The 20,239-nt window shown below is 49.2% G+C and overlaps 1 protein-coding gene across 1 annotated transcript in view; it reads right to left on the bottom strand.

Moving 5' to 3' along the window:
- RAP1GAP2 (RAP1 GTPase activating protein 2) overlaps positions 1–20,239 on the bottom strand; it is a 215,447-nt gene that overhangs the window by 21,909 nt on the left and 173,299 nt on the right. The window contains exons 13-18 of the mRNA XM_052658271.1: positions 15,955–16,055; positions 13,200–13,329; positions 10,096–10,251; positions 4,241–4,312; positions 3,643–3,729; positions 2,192–2,326 (exon numbers count right to left, since the gene is read on the bottom strand). Of these exons, the coding sequence (XP_052514231.1) occupies positions 2,192–2,326; positions 3,643–3,729; positions 4,241–4,312; positions 10,096–10,251; positions 13,200–13,329; positions 15,955–16,055 (681 nt within the window). The remainder of the gene's footprint in view (positions 1–2,191; positions 2,327–3,642; positions 3,730–4,240; positions 4,313–10,095; positions 10,252–13,199; positions 13,330–15,954; positions 16,056–20,239) is intronic.

Here is a 20,239-nt window from a genome sequence, read left to right as displayed (position 1 = left end):
ACGGCCTCAGGCTACTCTCCCTTAGACTCACAACCTGTCTGTAGCTGCTGGGGCCATTTTATCCACTGTCCACAGCCTACAAACTTTTTCAGATTATAGAAACATTTGAAATCTAAAAAATTAATTATTAACTCCTCGATACAGAAAAAAACCTGCAAAATCGAAAGCAACAGAGGCTTTGTTACATGTCTGCAATATACAGCATGATGGTAGCTAGCCACCTGCAGCTCGAGTCTTACATGAATTACATTGGCTGTGGGACTCAGGAACAGCTTGATGTGCTTGCCGTGATGGGGGGTTGGGGGAGCCTACAAAGGTTTTCCCAGTTACCTGGTATGGTCACCCCTCTCTTGGCTGGGCCAGCCAACCTGGCTCCCTCCTTCTTCCCCTTTCATCTCGTCTCTTATGCCTCATCCCCCTTTCTTCTTGATCTCCCAACTTCTATTTCACCCTGCCTGGCTCTGACCATCAGGACTGAAACAGATGCCCCAGGAATCTCCTGCCAGCCTCAGCAAGCAGTTTGGCTCCTACTCCCACCCCTGTGAGGAATCTCAGCAGCTGGCCCCAACTAGGCCAGCAGAGCCCTGCCCTGCTCTCTGCGGTCCAGCCTGGCAGCCAGGGATGGACCCCAGGCTTGTCCAGGCCAGGCTAGCATGGGTGGAGTCCTAACAGAGTCGGGAACCAGGAGGCAGTGTCATGTAGCTGTTAAGAACAAGAGCCTTTGGAATCTGGCAGACCCAGATTTAACTCCCGTGTCTGCTGGGTGACTTGGGACAAACTGCTTTGTCTCTTTGAGTCTTAGCTTCCTCACATGTAAAATCACACCCATCGTTATTAAAACTGAGTGTGAATTATCAAACCAGGATTATCATGCCTATAATAACAGCCTTCCTCACAGGGCACAGAGGGCAGTCGTGAGGCCTTTGATGGGATAGTGTGCATTAAGCATTCACTTTCCATGAAAACAGTAATACGAGCTAACACCTCCACTGAGCGCTTCTCGTATTCCAGGCCACATGCACTTTTCCAGGCATTATTTCAATGAGTTTTCCCACTGACTCCACGACAGAGGTCCTATTGATCATCCCTGCATTGTTGGTAAGGAATCCACAGCTCAGAGACTTTAAAGACCGTGCCCAGGATCACAGAGGGCTGGGATTCTAATATGGGCAGGTCCGACCCAACCCCACACATACTGCCACCAAAATGGCAGCTTTATAAATCATTCTGCAGTGGGCAATCCAGCAGAACACGGACCTAAAAACCAGAAAACCTGGGTTTGAAACAAGGCTCCACGTTTCCTGTAGGGGTAACATTCCAAGCAGCCCTTCAGCCTCACTCAGTCTATCCCCTGGTGAGTGAGTGAAAAATATTGATTTGGTCAAAACGTTCATTCGGGTTTTCCCAAAAGATACTATGGAAAAATCCAAATGACCTTTTTGACCAATCCAACAATAAGACCCAAGTTCTGCCAACTGCACAAGACGACAGCCAAGCTCAGATTGGATGATGGGTGTAAATACTGGGTAGACCAGCAAGCACTTGGCAAGCGTGTGATGATTAACCTCTTTATCCCAAGTGTCTGTCAAAGCCCGACGTGAACACTTCCAGGGACAGGAGGTTCAGTACTTATTTTAGTAGCATTCTCTGGTTAGAAAAAAGTCTCCACTTTGCAAAGTCCACAAGGACTTGCCTGTAACTCCATCCCACCGGCCCTGGCCAGGTCCTCCACTGCCCTGCTAGTTGGTAACAACCCTTGCAGTCTCCCACACTGGCTGCCAGAGACCCCTAAGGCTTGTGTCCTTGCCTCTGCCTATCCTGCCCTGGGGTCCCCAGCCACTGAAAGAGGCAGATGAAAGCAGTAATGTTCTTATTTTGCGCAGGCTCCTCTCCTGCTGCTAACGCTTCCCCCATCTCTGCCTACCCGACCAGACCAAGAGGAGATGACACAGATCAAAGAAAGGAGGTAGAAGACGGCCAGAGACGCTGTTGGTGCTCCGACTGCTCACACTCCCCCATGCCCCTGCCCTCTGCAAACAGCTGTGATGCCCCTGCTGCCCACGCCCCTCTGGCTGGCACTTGGGCTCTGGGGTCAGGATCATGAGGACTTTGCCCTGCTGTCTTCCCTGGGTCCACCCACACACACACACCTCGCTGCCCTAGCAATAGCCAGCCACTCTTGTGCCTGTACCTTAAAAGACTCCAGGAATCCCCCATGGCCCCCATTCTCAAACTTGTCCTCTTCTGGGCCCAGTCCCAGCATGGCCTGAGTGTGGGCATGGAGTTCATCATGAAGGTTGTCCAGGAGGGCGGCCCTCGTCCGGTCCTGGAAGGGAAAAGAGGCGTTGTGAAGCTGGCACTGGTGGGGATCCAGACACCTGCCCCAAGGGCTGCTGTTCTGATCAATTGCATCCGGGTGACGGTGTGGGCCTACCTCCTGTCTGAGCTCCACACTCACAAATGCTGCAGCTAACTCAGGCCTTCTGCCCTCTACCCCTGCCCCTTTTCCCTGGACCATCCTGCCCTCCCACAGCTCTGCCCTGATGATTCCCTGCCCAGATCTCTGCCCTAGGCGCCACCTCCATGTACCCAACTACCCAGAGCTCTTCTCCATCCAAATGTTTATCCAGGGCCATGTATATAGCCTTCATCGGTCGGGGGGACGTAGGGGGCGGCAGTGGAGGGAGGGCATTCACACAGACCAGAACAAGCCCTTCCAGCAACTTAGCTTTTGTGAGCACCTCCAAATAGCAGGTCTAGATAGAACCCATCTCCAGTGGTCCCCATGCTAGCAAAGAGCCCAAGCCAAAGGCTCAAGAGCCACCTCACAAACCCACTTCCCCATACCCTTATAAACGTCATGTCTTTCTGATTCTAACCATTTCCTGTGCCCAGTATAAACAGCTGTCACCATGTCTTTTGGACTCCTATAATAGCTTCTAACTGGCCACCCTTCGTGCCCTCCTCCCCTTCAATCTCGCCTCTCTCCCACACCCTCCCTTATTTTATTAGGGCCTCTAGCTGGAAGTCTTTCTTGATCTGACCCCCTAGCATCGCCAAAGGGGCCTCCCACCATTCCAGACTCCACATGAACGCTTAGGCCACATTCAATCCTCTAGAGTCATGCTCACAAAGTCATGCTCAGAATCTGCTTGGCCTTTGCTCATGCTGTTTGTTTCTCACGCCTAGAATAACCATTCTCATTCTTTCTTCCTGGCAAAAGATTTATCAGGTATCCAGTTCAGCAGTTCAAGGGCCACTTCCTCCAAGAAGCCTTCCCTGAATATGCCCTCCATTCCCCAGATGCAGAAGTGGCCTCAGTACCGGCCTCCATCACAGTCCAGTGCACCACATCCCATCTGTGTCCCACCAGCCTATAAGAACTTTAAGGGCAGAAACTCTGTCTCCAGGACCCCAGGATCCCAGGGAACAGAACAGAGTCCAACACACAGTAGGTGCTGATCAGGGAATGGCTGACTAGACCTAAAGTTTGGATGGAGTTCCCACAAGAAGAAAGAGCTCCATACCAACACAAGGCTGAAGGCTCAGAGGGGCAAAGATGGTGCTTCCCCATCTTAAACAGCCCCCAAGAACAAAGGCTATCCAGAAGGGCAGAAGGAAGATCAGAAACCACGCTCTCACCTCCAGCTTCGCAAACTTGTCCGACTTGCAGCAAGCGTTCTCCGCGTTGGTGAGCTTGGTGAGCAGAAACTCCCTAAACTCCGGGCCCTGGAACAGACAAGACATCCCACCCTTATAGCTGTTGTTTCCCAAAGGGCTTCAGCCACAGGAAGAGGTAGGCAGAATAGAGGGTCTGGGAAGAGCCCCTCAAAGGTTTGACACTTCATCATTTCTAGCCCAGCCCAAGCTCACCTGCTAAGATACCAACGCAGAAACCAGCTTCCCTGGGTCTGGGAAACCAACCCTCACACCCCACAGTGGCATTTCCATGACTGCAAGCCATCTGTGCGCAGGACTCCTGGGACTGGATCATGGCATAAAACCCTTCTTTTGGCAGAAAGGCAACCCAGGGTCAAACAGCCTGACGGAAGGCCCTGTGCAGGCCAGGCTGGCAGCACAAGGAGGGGTGGGGCGAGACCCCACATGAGGAGATTCCCCTGACCCTGCTGCAGGTGCTCCTGAGAGTTCTAGCCCAATTCGGCCCCCTGCACTCCCTGCCACTCAGGTGTGGAAACTTAGAGTCTCAGATACGAGAGGGGCAGAAAGGAAAATTTCCTACCTTCTGGAAAACAGGGGGGCTGGGCAGGGGTGGGCCGAAGGCGGGCACGTCTTCCCGTGCGGTGACTGCGACCTGAAACACAGAGGGGCTTGGTGTGGGCCAGGAGGGAGGAAACGCAGGCTGAGGATGACGAGTGTTTGAAGCCCCAGTCCTGGGGGATCAACTTCCCTTCTCCCTCCGCCCCTTCCGAGAATACAGTAAGATGCCTCCTGAGCCATTGCCAGCACACCGGAGTCACCGTTCCTAGAAGTGGGGCTGGACAGCATAGAGCCATCCACGTGCCCTCCTCTGCATTCCCGAGGCTGGAAGCCACACAACTGGACAGGGTTGAGGAGCAGCCTGGAATCCTAATTCTAAGGCAGAAACAAGGGCCCAGGAAATGGTATCTCATTACCTCATTTGACTGGGATGCTAACCCTACAGAGAGGACGGAGGGAGAATTATCAGCCGTGGATCCCTGATGAGGAACCGGATGCCCAGAGCCGTGGAGCCAAGCCCGCAAAGGCTCCAGACATGAACCCCAGAGATGAACAGAGAACCCAAAGCTTCCCAACCTTGCTCTGGGGCTCTCTCCCACAACACTGACTCCCAAACCTGGCCAGACGTCAAAATCTCTTCAAGTGTTTAAAAATAAATACCAATTGCATGGGGTCCACCCTGAACCTACTGAATCAGCAGCTCTGGGATGAAGCCAGGAGTCTGTAACTATTCGAACGCACCTAAGAGTTTCTGTGCTATCAGTGGACTGGTGTTTGGGAGCCCTGGTCTCAGATACAAAGCGTCTGTGAGACTAGGTGAGGCTTGAACTAACAGAGCAGCAGAGCCCAGGCTGGGAGTCCTAATTCTAAGGCAGTAACAAGAGCCCGGAGATGCTATCTCATTACCTCATTCGACTGGGATGCTAACCCTACAGAGAGGCCACAGGAAGGCTGGGAATTAGGGGTGGGGGGACACTAAGGTGCTCTGCGTGGGGGTGTCCCAGGCTCTGGGTAGAGTGTGCACCTCTGGCCCGCCTGATGAGCAGGAACTTGGTGAGAGGGGGCACCAAGGTGCTCTGGGGTCTCCCAGGCTCAGGACAGGCCCCACGCCTGCACCTCTCCTCCATCTCTGCCTGGAAGTGCCCTGGTTTCACCTGCTCTCAGCCCACGAGGCTGCAGGCCTCTCTGGAGACTCTGCCCTCTTCCATCCCCTGGCGACTGCTGACGTGAGCCCAGCGCTGGTCCGCCGCCAGCCTCCCGGGCCCATGAAGTAGGGCAGATGCAGAGAGTCTGCCAGGCGGGGTGAGCAGGCAGCTCGGAGCCCGGCCAAGCAAAGGTCCTGCCAGGGTCTGGAGGGGGCGGGAGCCAGAGAGGGCTGCTCAATATGACTTTCTCTCCCCAGCTCAGGGCTGTCCTTACAGTTGCCGCCACCACCACCACCCCCACCCCACCCCTGCAGTGCCCAGAGTCAGGAAATGGTGTGTGTTTGACTGACGTGATTTCTGGCTGGTTCCAGCTGCCAAACTGTTCCCCCTCCACCACCCACCGTGCACCCACGGCACAAGTCAAGAATTCCACCCATGGAGCCAAAACTGGGGGGAGGGGAGGGGAAGGCCACTGAGGGGCTACTGACAGGGATGAGGCCAGAGGCCAGGCTCAGCTCTCCCTTCTTCCCATCCCGACGCCCCCTCCTTCTCAGGCGTGCATTAGAGCGGTCTGTGCTGACTGAGGAAGACACACTCTTAAATCCACCCCAGTCGCCCAGCCAGACAAGCCCACAGAAAGGAGAGAGGAGCCTTCCTTTGACGGCCATTCTCGACCCCACATGCTCCATCTCCTGACCCTTTTCCAGCCAAACGCCCAGGCCTCTGTTGTTCCCTCTTCCTGGGGATGGTTGGGTGGCTGAGTTGAAAGCAGAAGCTGCCTAAACACAACCTCACCTTCCTGTTTTCTAAATCCAGCCAAGGCCTTTCAGCATGGGTGGGGGCAGGGCTCAGAAGGAGAGAGGCATCAGGTGACTCTGGGGAGAGACTCTTCAGGACTAGAAAGCGGAAGGAGGCATGGGCCTGTGGGTAACAAGGATGCACCAGGGAGGCGGGGAGCCTCCAGGGACTCCAGGCTTACTAAGATCCTGTCTGTCCAAGCGTGGCCTGGAAGCCTTAGGGGACCACGAGATTGCCCAAGCAACAGACCAGTAGTGAAGGGAAGCAGGTACACAGATAGCAGCCCACCCCCGTGGTCTGCTTCACACAAGATACCTGATGCTTTTGCAGAACTTGAAGAGTCTGGGAGGGGAGGGACTCCTAATGATGGTTCAGCTGGAGTTTCAAGTTAGCAGGTTAAGGATGAAATCCACATGGGAAACACACTCCAATGTGATGTTTCATGTTTCTGGGACTCACACCCCAGGTCGTGAGTCCACGTTCCCACGTGCCCTGACAGCTCTGGGACGAAGACCACAGTCAGACAGGGACAGGACTGTTGGCTGGTTTCAGCTGCCCAACTGGAGCTGGTTCCAGCTCCACTGTCTCCAGGCGTGGTGGCTTCAGGCCTTATGAGACGTAAGCTCTCAGCTTCAATCTGCCCCCCTATGACACAGGGCTAATGGAAGCCTTCCTGGCTTGGGAGAACCCAAGAAGACTGCTCTCAGGGGCCAAGCACAGTGTCCGGCAAGATCAGATGCCCAGTAAGGGGTAACGATTTTCACTCGAAGCTTTTATCATTTTCCATGGTGCTGCTGCTGCTAAGTCGCTTCAGTCGTGTCCAACTCTGTGTGACCCCATAGATAGCAGCCCACCAGGCTCCCCCGTCCCTGGGATTCTCCAGGCAAGAACACTGGAGTGGGTTGCCATTTCCTTCTCCAATGCATGAAAGTGAAAAGTGAAAGTGAAAAGTAAAAGTGAAGTCGCTCAGTCTTGTCCAACTCTTAGCGACCCCATGGACTGCAGCCTACCAGGGTCTTCCGCCCATGGGATTTGCCAGGCAAGAGTACTGGAGTGGGGTGCCACTGCCTGCACCTAATAAAAGACACCTGAAATACTATAGAGCTCCCCCAAACCACTTCTTAATCCACACACACGCCCATCTTTCTCAACTCTCCCTACTTCCCCTGCTCAGCATGTCAGAACTACTCCAACTTCCTCATTTCACACAGAAGGCAACAGAGACCCAGAGAGGGAAGGAACGACCCCAGGTCACACAGCAGTCAGAGGCAGGGCCAGGACCAAACCCCGGATTTCAGAGTTTCTGAGTGTGGGGACCTTTCCTGCATATTTCCACCTCTGTCCTTCACCCCTTCCTCTTCTTTCCTGTTGTTTGTCCTCCCCAGTGGGGGCCCCTGGGGCACTGCTCAGCCCCCAAGGAACTCTCAGCCTCCTTTGCCATAGCCCCTAGGCCCGCAGGGGTGGCACTTGGACCCCCGAAGGATCTAACCATGTCCTCCTGTTTGCCCATCACTGGAGTGCTGCTGGGGGCGTGGATAGACAAAGCTTTGGGGAGCACTGTGAAAGGCTAATCTTCCTCCCTGCCCCACCCCCTTCCTGGACCCAGCCCCCACTCACAGGTCTTGCCTTCTGGCTTCAGTTCTGTCTGGCAAGTGGAGCCTGAGGTCCCACATTCCATGTGCAGCCCCCCTCTCCTTATGAGCTCTGGTTCTCACCCTCTCCCTGAGGCCAGTGCATTTCCTGGGACCGGAGACTGTGGCTGGGGAGACTTGGTTTATAAAGACTTCCAGCATCACCACTGGAGGTAGGGTGGTACTTCCCTGGATCTCTGACTTTTTTTCTCTCTTCTATTTTCCCATTCTGCTAAAGCTCTGGGAAACTGAAGAGCCAGTTAGCTGAACCCCATTTCCTATCACGAATTAAAAGCAGATACAAAACATTCACAAAAGGCTTCATTCAGCCAGTAGACGAGCCATATGTACATATAATGACTGATTGGCCTGGGAGATGGTGATGGACAGGGAGGCCTGGCGTGCTGCAATTCATGGGGTCGCAAAGAGTCAGCCACAGCTGAGCAACTGAACTGAACTGAACTGAACTGGCAGGGCCTGGGAGCCCTCCTCTTACACATCTCTGAGGCGCCTTCTCGGCCTCCACTGGCTATTAGATGACCCATCTGAGTGTCCCAATGGTTGAACTGCACTCACGGCCTCTTCTGTCCCTTCCCTGAAAATTTATGTCACTTCCAAGTGCCCACACGGCAGGCACTGAATGAGAACACTTACTTCCACCGAGAAATTAAGCAAGCCGCTGTTTGAAGTGACCACCTGTGTCAAAGCCCTCAAGAAAACAACCAAACCAGGCTTCTCCAACTTTTCAGCTAAAACTGCTCAACACCAGAAGAGGACTGAACGTGGGCATGTAAAGGAATCAGCTCTTCTCAACAAGAGAGAGTTGGGGTGGGGGGGTGGGGGGGGCTTTGTTTTATTCTGAAGCCTCCTATTTGGCTTTAAAGCTGATGTGAATTTTGTACTTAATACACTTGGGTTTGTACTAGTATAAAAATTATATAACATGATTATATAACAGCATTTTTTTTCCCCAAAATATTCAGGCAAAACTGATACTGTGTAAAGATGGCTAGGAAGTGCTATGGCCTCAGGAACCCCGGAGACCAGCACTGGCCTCAGCTACTATGGAGAAAACAGAGACCTCCCTGGTGGCACAGTGGATGAGAATCCGCCTGCCAAGCGGGGGAGATGGGTTCGATCCTTGGTCTGGGAAGATTCCACACGTTGCGGAGCAACCACGCCCATGCACCACAACTTTTGAGCCTGTGCTCTGGAGTCCACAAGCCGCAACTACTGGGCCTGTGAGCCACGGCTACTGAAGTCCTCCCGCCCTACAGGCCGTGCTCCACAAGAGCAGCCACTGCGATGGGAAGCCCGCACGTCGCAACGGAGCGCCGCCTCTGCTCGCCACAACTAGAGAGAGCTGGAGCTCAGCAACGAAGACCCAGTGCAACAAAAAATAAATATAAATAAATGTACAGGAAGCATTTCAGGCCCACGGTTTCCTTTTCCCAGGCTCCTTTTTCCTCTCCATTAGAGCATGGAGCTCTCTGAGAATTTAAGCTATGGCCTCTCTCCCCAGAAAACACAAAGAAGCATGTGAACTCGACATTTCGTCCTTATCTGCAAGGAGTTCAAAGACTGTCGAACATCCACATTAAAAACTCTGCCTCAGTCTATCTCCCTAGGACCCCAGGCATCCCAACACCACTGTGATATAGAGAAACTCATACCCAGGGAGTTAGATTCATTCCTCACAGAGAAGCAAAGGAGAGGGTTAGCGACACAGCCATCAGGAGGGCGTAAGGTGAGGGCAGCTGAGGCTCAGCAACATCCCCAAGGATTCTGAGCCAATGCGTCAGGAGGCTTCGACCCACGCCCTGCAAGTCTTCAACTCGAGATCATTTGCCCAGAATGGCTAAATCAGAGGGCCCACCCAGGGGCCAGAGTCTGCCAGGCCCCCTGCTCTCCACCCTTCTCACCATGAAGATCTCTCCTCTTTCTTCCCTTTGTTTGTTCCCACCCTCCTTCCTCTCCCCTTTCCTGACAATCCTCTCCCCTTTTTCTCTTTCAGTCTTCTCTGGCTCCTCCCCGCTCTAGGAAACGGCACTACCAGATTCCAGGTAGGGACACAAGGAGCTCTTCAACCCCTGAGTTAGAGGTTGGGAAGCCCAGGGGCAGCAAGTTGGATGCAGTGACTTCAGAAGGTGCTCTCCAAGAGTCTCGCTCCCAAATCCTAGAAACCTGAGAATTCATGGGAAATCTATCACATTTTTGGAGAATGGTCTGAGGAGCCATGAAGCCCTGGTGTTCCTCAATATTACTGATTCTATGTCCTTCCTCCAATGGGACTTTCTCCTTACCTTGTAGGATGGGGGCTCTGTGCCCAGGTTCTCGGCCTGCACGACAATGTAGGCGTGTAAAAAGTTGGAGGCAATCATGTCTGGGACAAACGGTGTGTTTTCTTCTTGGAAGATGATGGCCACAATGTCATTCCCAATGTGTCTCTTTCTCTGGAGCTAAACAAAAAGGTTTCCATTATTCTAAGCCAGTAAGAACATCCTGAAAACAGAACAGGTCTATGTAGGAAATTCCTCATTATTCTATCTTTATACATAAACCCTGGAACATGGAGACCTCTCTCTCCAGGGACCTTTTTCTTTCAATCTTTAGAAGCCACTAAAAAGGAAAAAAATGAGAAAAATGCCTAAGTTGTGAGGACCAAGCTCTACAGCATGTAGAGTTAGCCCTGACTCAGGACTCAGGGAAAATGGTTAAAAAGTGAGGCTGGGCTTTGCCCTCAGAGAGCTCACAATTGACCTGGGAGGGACACAAACACTGGCGGAGCCGCCTGAGAACACTAACAAAGGCACTAACGAAGCGACTTAGCAACTGCTAAATCAGTCACTACCCACAAAGTGCCTGATACTATGAGGGCAGAGAAGGGGGTAAAGTCAGAGGCCTAATGGTAATCTGAGAAGACTTCCTGGAAGAGGAGATTGGGAGAGAAGGGAGCACTTGATGGAAATGTGGATGCGCGGGAAGGAGGGGCCAGGAGGGAGAAGAACCAGGCTTAGAGAAATATGGGCAACCTGGCTTGGTGGCAGTCATGGGGGAGAGAAAAATCTCACTCCAATTTAGGATCCCAGCTTCTGCCAGGCGCTGTCACAGGAGATCTCAATCACCAAGCACTTACTGTGTGCCAGGAACCATGCTGGGCTGTTCACGTGCATGATTTCAAATGTTGAGGCCCTCCTGTATACCAAATCCTGGCTAGGTACTTATCTAGCTTTGTCCCTTTATTAAGCACCTACTGCATGCAAACTGTTTCCCATTGAGTTTCCCACTCACTGAGCACCTGCTGTATACTGAGTCCTGGGCTGGGCACTTTTACAAATCGTCTCACTTATTCCACACACATCATCCTATTTCTTCAGATGAAAAATTAACAGCTATTCAGTCCTTGCTGAAAGTCAAGATCTGTGCACATCCCGCTTAACAGAGGAGACACTGCGAGCAAGACAGGCAGAGAAGAGCCCTCAGTCTTAGGCTGGGGCAAGGGGTGAGGGGGCCGTGAAGGAACAGAGCTGAAGGTGTAACACTGAGCAAAAACCTAGCTTGGATACAAAAGGAGTCTTGCTCCTATTTGCTTCCGGAACACTCAGTAGTTATTTCAGAGCCAAATCATAGCCTCCTTTGCCAATTTCCTTTCTTCCTAAGAAGCCAGGCAGTATGTTTATAATACTACATCTGTGCTCCCTGCTGGGCTCCCTGCTCAGACACAAAAGAGTCCGAGTCTGGTGAAAGGCCCAAGTCCCTTCCTTGTCTGCCTAGAGACTAAAATGGTACAGAGGGTGGGACAGGGCAAATGGGGCCACAGCAGGGAGCAGCTACTGGTTTCAGGGCTCAGTGAGGAAGAAACGTAGGTCGGAAAGTCCCTGGCGGTCCAGGGGTTAGGACTCTGGGCTCTCCCTGCCAAAGGCCCGGGTTCCATCCCCAGTCAGGGAACTAAGATCCTGCATGCTGCAGAGCACGGCTAAAAGAAGTAAATAAACCAAACTACTATTTCTCATCAATACAACTCCTATTAAAAAAACAAACAAACAAAACACTATTTGCAGGGCAGGAACAGAGGTGCAGCTGTAGAAAGTGGACGTGTGGACCCAGCGTGGGAAGGAGAGGGTGGGCCAAACTGAGAGAGCAGCATTGGCATATACATGCTACCTCACGCATAAGCTCGATAACTAGCAGACAGCTGCCATATAGCACAGCGAGCTCAGCTCGGTGCTCTGTGATGACCTAGACGGGGGCGTGGAGAGTGGGAGGTGGGAGGGAGGCCCTGAGAGAGGGGTCACGTGTATACGTACGGCTGATTCATGTTGTGGTACAGCAGAAACTAACACAGCATTGTAAAGCAACTATCCTCCAATTAAAAATGACTTTTTAAAAAAGCTGGGAGAATATCTTTATGACTTGAGAAAAGGCAAATATTTCTTAGACAAGATACCAAAAATGCATTAAAAATTTAAAGCAGTAAATTCAAAGCTACACATCATTAAATTTTAAAATGTTGCTTGTCAAAGAATATTTTTTTTTAAAAAAAAATCAATAAATCACAACCTGGAAAAAAGAATAATAAAAAATAAATAAAGTAACAACACTAAAAAAAGAAAAGACCAGGTCCTCCCTGAGGACATGCAACTGTCTGTGCAGCAAATGAGAGGGAAAGAGGGAACACACGTGAAGCAGCAGTCTCACCCAGGGTTTTCCAGTCAAGCAAAAGGCTGGATTCCTGCCCACGGCAGGTGCACTGAGAGGTGAGGCTGTGTGATTAGAAAAGCTGTAGGGGGGTGACGGGGTGTCTCGTGCAATAACCAGCGTTACATCTCTGGGCCAGAAGAGTGGGCAGTGAACAGCTGCAAGGTAAGAAGTCTGCCACAAGCCAGGCATTGTACTGAGCCCTACAATCGGGACCCTACGTGATCTCCACCACTACCCTCTGACATTCGTGGTATAACCCTATTTGACAGATGAGATGAATGAGACCACAAGGTTACCAGCTTGCCCAGAGTCACAAAGCCCTAAGGTAGCAGAGCTGGCTTCACGCTGCCATGTGCACACCCCATGATGTACTCTTTCACCACCACTCTCCACGATCAGGGCACCTGGGCTTTGCTCCCAACTCTGCCCCTATCACCTGGGAAACAGTCTTTTAGCCACCGTTTCCCCATCAGTCACAGAGGGGTATCCAAGAACTCTGTCCCGCCTCCCACGCAGGCTGGTGACCTGCGGCCTCGGTGTGACAACGCAGGAGGACAGGTTTTGATAAGAGGAACAAAGGTGAACAGACAGGCCTCTGGATTATGCAAATGGGGAGAGGGGCCTCGGGCCCTGGGGGACACCAGCCTGAATCCAGGTTTTCACCTTGCGCGCCCCGGGCTCCCAAAGCCATCCTGAACACAGTTACCTGCTGGGTGTCTCCCTCGGTAAACGGCAGCTTTGTGGAGACATGGAACATGATCTCCCTGTCCCGGAATACCGTGTACACTGATTCCACACCCGTCTGTCCGTGGGTCACATCCAGGCCTCCTCGGAAACTGTCAGGGAAACAGGCAGGTGGCGGCAGGGAGAGAGAGAGAAAGGGAAGTGGGCGACTTGGCACGACCTTCCCTAAGGACATAGGGGCAGGAGAATGAATGGGAAGATATGGAAGAGCTGAGGGCAGAGAGATTACCATGTGGGGAAAGCAGATAACCCTCATCTGAGCAGATGAGCCCTGGTGTTCCAACCATAAATTATTATTTAGAAGACAAAGGCAGACCCTCCATTCCAAGCCTCGGCCATGTCCCTTCCACACCATGGGAAGACGGAGGTCCAGCCAGAGTTTCAGACAAATGCTGTCCCAGCTGCTAGGGGCCTCCCAGCCTGGGCATAAGCCCTTCTCTCTGCAAGAGCAGGTCTGCAGCCCTGAGCAAGGGCAGTCAGCCATCCTGATGGTGGTAAGCCCCCGCTAGAGTATCCAGAGTCAGCAAGAGGAGGGGACAGACACCTGACTTCTACCCAGTCAGTCCCAAAGTGGAGGGCCCCTTCCCCCGCCATGGCAACACCCAGTTGGGAGATATCCCAGGGGCTTCCTTCTCTGGCTACCTCCTCACAGGCAGGAAAGAAAAGTACTAAGGAACTGGGTAGGCTTCTAGGAGTTGCACCTTCTTCCTTTATAGAAACATGGCTGCTGGTCATGATCATATTCTTCAGCAAGGGGAATGGGATACAGGTTCCTTTAAGAAAATGAAATAAAATAGACCCTGGACATCAAGTCCTCCCCAACCCCCATACATTGCAATTCAAGCCAGAAATGTGCTCAGCCCCACATGGAGGAAAGCACAGGAGGCCGGGAGCTAGGAGCTCCCCAGGTTCCAGACCACTTTCTGCCACAAAGTCAGCACACACCCTTGGGCACATCACTTAATTTCTCTAGGCCTCAGAAAATAAAAGGATAGGGTTATATGATCTCCAGAGTCCTTGGTGACTTTAATATATTTTATCTCATCAACTGCAAGATATAAAACTTTTTCACATTTTAACATCTCTGAAATCAAGATATATCTTATATATTTTTTTATTTTTGATGTTTTATATATTTGGGGGGCCACTCTGTGCAGCCTCTGTGAAGCACAAGGGCTTCCCTTGTGGCTCAGCTGGTAAAGAATCCACCTGCAATGCGGGAGACCTGGGTTCGATCTCTGGGTTGGGAAGATCCCCTGGAGAAGGGAAAGGCTACCCATTCCAGTATTCTGGCCTGGAGAATTCCACTGACTGTATAGTCCATGGGGTCACAAAGAGTTGGACATGACGAGGGACTTTCACTTTCCCTGCAGCATACAGGATCTTAGTTCCCCAAACCTTGCCCCCTGGAGTGAAAGCTCAGAATCTTAACCACTGGACAAGCAGGGTGGTCCCAGAATATATCTTGTAAGGATGGCATCGTAGAGCCAATGGAAAGTGGTATAATAAGAACAATAATAATGACATCCAGTGCTTACTCCGTGCATGAAACTGGCTTAAGTGCTTCCTGTGCGTTATCTATTTTAATCCTTCAACAAGCCTGTAGGGTCAGTGCTATCTTTATCTCCCTTTTTATAGACAAGAAAATTGAGGTTTGCAGAGGTTAAGTTCTCTTAACCTCTTGTTCAAAGCCACAGAGCTAATAAGTGGCAGGGATGAGATTTTGACCCATGTGTGACTGACCCTAGACAACAGTGATGACCTTGAAGAGAGAGGAAGAGGGGAAAAGGGAAAAGGAGAAAGAAGAGGAGAGAAGGGAGCAGAGGAAGGAAGTGATTACGGAACACCTATGCCATGCCAGGCACGGAGCTAGGTGCATTCACACGTTAGGAAATCCTGTTAAGGTGGCTGTTGAGGTGTAGAAATCTGAGGGTTTAGTTGTGCTCCAGCCACAAAGCAAAGAATAGGTTGGCCAGGTCTGAAGGCCCTCCCCAAATATTGCCTTTGTCAAAGGAAATAAAGGGCTGAGCTTTCAAAGCAATTGCCCCAAAATTCTCTCTGTCCACTTACAGAACCACAGGCTGTTGCACAGATTCCTGCCAGAAGGATAATGGTATTTGCACCAACTCTATTATCCAATTTTTTTGTGTATTATCTAAAATGGTCACTTCTCGCACCCCCCACCCCCCAAACTACACAGGACTCTCTTTCCAGAATGCCTAGAAGGTGAATGACCTGCTCATCTGGAATGGAAGGCGGATTCATTTAACCCTCAGTTTGAACCAACTGTAATTAGGAAGGCAAGTCTCAAGTGGAATGATTTCATCATGCATCCCAAGGGCAAAAGTCAATGCCTTGATTCAGGTCATCTGCCATTTGGGATTATCCCTGTACCACATGGAGAAGGAAATAGCAACCCACTCCAGTATTCTTGCTTGGAGAATCCCAAGGAAAGAGGAGCCTGGTGGGCTACAGTCCACGGGGTCACAAGAATCGGACACGACTTAAGCGACTAAATCACCACCACCACCAGTACCACAAATTCCTTAGAGATGCAATCAATGAATGTTGAGCACTTACTAAAAAGTAATCCCATGTTCCTTGTGTGTGTTTTTAACTCTCACATGCCCCCTCCCTGCTGAAACTCAGCTGTTAACTCTCACTCTTCTCTAGGGCTTCATCAATGGGGCCAGAACCATCACTTGGCTAAAACTCACCCTTTAAAGTCCTGCAGCGTGATCGTGTCCCCTAGTAGTTCCAAGAACTCCTTGAAAGCTGGGCTCTCTTCATTGTTCCCAAACAGCTCCTCCTCCAGGGTCTGAAAGAGAAACAGGATCAGGGACAAGAGTTAAGAGGGAAAAAAAAAAAAGGCTTACTGGTGCCGCCAAGGGAGGGAATGTGGTTGTCCGGATACTTGGTCCCCTTCTTCCTTTCCCCATTCTGAGCAGTCACCATCCCATGGCTCTGTCATCCTCAGGAGGAAGGACTAATGGGGCTCACTCAACAGAGCTGGATTTTGGGGGGCGATTAATGAAGATTTCTATTTGAACAAGAGCTACTGCTCACTGATCACTTTAAAAAGAAAAAGGCATGACCAGTATTCAGATACCTTGATTTTTTAAAAACTTCCAAAGTTTAATGGATAATACATTTTCCCAAGCCTATGGATATATAACTTCCAATCTAATTAGCCATAATTTCATTGCACACTATATGATAATATTAATATGTGACTTTTTTAAGTACTTGAGAATTTACAAAATAATTTCACCATTGTGTCTTTACAACAATACTGTGTTGTAGGTACAGAAAATAAATTGAGTCTCAAAGGAAAAATTAAAAGGACGAAGCTGAAGGAAAGCGTTCTTAGACTTGATACCATAAACCAATTCAAAACTGAAAAATTCATAATAGGACTTCTGACAAAGGATTTGTATCGAAAATACACAAAGAACTCTCAAAACTCAATAGCAATCAAAACCACAGTGAGACAGCACTTCACACTATAATCAAAAAGAAAGACGACAAGAAGTGTTGGTGAGGATATGGAAAAATCAAAACCCTCATACACTGCTGGTGGGAATGTAAAATGGTGCCATTTCTTTGGAAAATAGTCTGGCAGTTACTCAAAAAGCTAAACATGGAGTTGCCATATGACCAGCAATTCCACTCCTAAGAATATACCCAAGAGGCATGAAAACAACAGTTCATACAAAAAAAAAAGCTTGCATACAAATGTTAATAATAGTATTATTCAAAATAGTCCCAGAGTGGAAACAACCCCAATGTCCATCAACTGATAAACAGATAAGCAAAATGTGCTGAAAGTGACAGTCACTCAGCTGTGTCCGATTCTTCTCGACCCCATGGACTGTAGCCTTCCAGGCTCCTCTGTCCATGGGATTCTCCAGGCAAGAAAACTGGAGTGGGTAGGCATCCCCTTCTCCAGGGGGATCTTCCCAACCCAGGGATCAAATCCGTGTCTCTCTGCATTGCAGAGTCTTTACCATCTGAGCCACCAGGGAAGCTAAAATGTAGTATATCCATACAATGGAATACAATTCAGCCATAAAAAAAGAATAAAGTATTGATTCATTGCACAACATGAATGAACCTTGAAAGCATTATGCTAAGTAAAAGAACCGACATCAAAGGCCACATATTATGATTCCATTTATGTGAAATATCCCGCAAATCCACAGAGAGAGTAGAAATAGATATGTGGCTGACAGGAGCTACAGAGAATGGGGATGATGGAAGTGACTGTTAGGTATGGAGTTTCTTTTAGGGGTGATGAAACTTCTCTGTAGTTAGTGGTAATAACTGCACAATTCTGTGAATATACTACAAACCACTGAATTGTGCACTTTACTGAGATATAAGTCACATGCTGTTGTGAATTGGTATGGTATGTCAGTTATACCTCAATAAAGCTGTTATTTAAAAATTTTAAACTCGACAGTAAAAAAAAAAAAAAATCCAATTAAGAAATGGCCAAAGGACATGAACAGCCATTTCACTGAAGAGGATATACAGATGGCAAATATGATGTTCAAATGGGAAAAGATGTTCACTGTTATTAGCCATTGTGCGTGTGCTTAGTCACTCAGGGTGTCCAACTCTCTGCGAGCCCACAGACTGTAGCCCACCAGCCTCCTCTATCCATGGGACTTCCCAGGCAAGAAAACTGGAGTCAGTCGCCATTTCCTCCTCCAGGGGATCTTCCTGACCCAGAGACCAAACCCGTGTCTCCAGCACCGCAGGCAGATTCCTCACCCACTGAGCCATCAGGGAAGCCCCATCGTTAGCCATTAGAGAGGTGCAAATTAAAACCATTACGAGATCTCACCACACATCTACTGGAATGGCTAAAATGAAAAATAGCAGCAGCACCAAATGCTGGCAAGGATGTAGAAAAAATGGACCACTCCCACATTGCTGGTAGGAATGTAAAATGGAACAACCATGCTAGAAAACAGCTTGGTAGTTTCTTATAAAACTAAACATATAATCACCACACACTCAGGCAATTGTCTTCCTAAATATTTATCCCAGAGAAATAAAAACTTCTGCTCACATAAAAAACTGTATACAAATGTTCACAGTGGCTTTATTCATAATAGCCCCAAACTGAAAACAACCCAGCTGTCTGTCCCTCAGTGGGTGAATCGTTACACAGATTGTGGTTGTTGTTTAGTTGCTAAGTCATGTCCAGCTCTTTTGTGAACCCATGGACTGTAGCCCGCCAGGCTCCTCTGTCCATGGGATTTCAAAGGCAAGAATATTGGAGCGGGTTGCCGTTTCCTCCTCCAGGGGATCTTCCCGACCCAGGGATTGAACCCATGTCTCCTGCACTGGTTGGAGAATTCTTTACCACTGAGCCACCTGGGAAGTACAGTATAGGTGCAATTAAAAAAAACAGAAGAATAAACTAATATGATCTTGGATATGGTTTGTAATTGTCTCAAGTTTGAGAAACAATGCTCTCTAGCAGGGGCCAGCAGACTATGTCCCAAGGTGCCAAGTCTGGCCTGCTGCCTGTTTTATAAATAAAGTTTTATTGGAACACAGCCAGGCCAATTCATTTAATATTGTCTGTGGCTCCTTCTATACTACAGAGGTAGGGTTGAATAGTTGCAACACAAACAGTATAGCCCGAGAAGTCTAAAATATTTACTGTCTGGCCCTTTACAGAAAATGTTTCCCAATGCCTGATCTATCACACCTCGAGCCCAATATGCTGGCTGCCTCAGGTCAGGAAGCTAGGGTTCAGTAGAATAACCACTTCCAGACAATGTACATCTTCTCCTGAAAAAAACAATCTAGCTTATGCTCTGGGGTGTGTACCTCTCTCAAGGATTTAACTCTGTCTGGGATTACTGTCTTTATTTTTGTATTGGCCTTGAGCTTGATCATGCACTCAGGGAGGGGTTCCTAGTCATTGCTGTATCCGCCACAGTGCTTAGCAAAGTGCCTCACAAACAGAGAGTCAGATGGGGCTTATTTATATCCTAGGGTCAGCATAGGGCTTTCACACAACAAATGTTCGTATTAATCCCTCCTAATGTAGGTCTGCAAAACAATCCATGTTTTTTAAGAAAAGACTTTTATCTGCCCTTGCACCCACTCCTTGCCTCAGTTATGTCAGGCACATAAACAACATGCAGACTCCGTCAGATTCCTTCTCTGAGGTGGATGGTTAATGTCCAGTAATTATAATTTTGCTGGAACATTGGACTGTAATCACCTTATGAGATTGGCGTTGGTAAATTTCACAAGCAAAGAACTTTAATTAGTGGGACTGTATTATCAGAGCTGTACAAAATAAAAATGCAATATGTGAAAATAATTAGAGCCGCTACTTGAATAATTCCCTTACATTATAAGATTCATCTGTGTTGGTCTTTCAGCTCCTCAAGCCTTCATTAATTAGAGTGTTTTTAAGCAAACACATGCCTCTTGTGGTCTAATATCATCAGACAAGGAAGTCAGCTATCATCCAGATGAGAAAGATGTTATCACACAAAAGAGATGACAGAGGTAATACTGAAAAATACTACTGACCTACCATCAGGAGGGCGAAAACTTTTATTCATTCATTAATTCAGATAACAAAAAATTGAGTGTATTTCTATAAAGTCACCATGCTAGGCTCTTGGATGATACGAAGGTGAAATGGATGTGGAAATTAATGAAGGCTTGAGGAGCTGAAAGACCAAAACAGACGAATCTTATAATGTAAGGGAATTATTCAAGTAGCTGCTCTAATTATTTTCACATATTGCATTTTTACTTTGTACAGCTCTGATAATACGGTCCCACAGATGAGGAAATAGTGGTATGGTCAGCCGACCACTTCTCAGGATGTTAATAAATGTTCATGGTAGGAAAGATGAGAAGTTTGTGGTCAAATGAGTATGGGAAATACTGAGTTCAACAAAGTTAAAAAGAGTTATCTACTTTGAGGATTCTCAGAACCTTTAAAATGTTCCCACACAACTG

This window comes from Budorcas taxicolor, chromosome 19 (assembly GCF_023091745.1).
Source record: "Budorcas taxicolor isolate Tak-1 chromosome 19, Takin1.1, whole genome shotgun sequence".
In the NCBI taxonomy this organism is placed as follows: domain Eukaryota; kingdom Metazoa; phylum Chordata; class Mammalia; order Artiodactyla; family Bovidae; genus Budorcas; species Budorcas taxicolor.
This window is presented reverse-complemented; position numbering and strand designations above follow the sequence as displayed.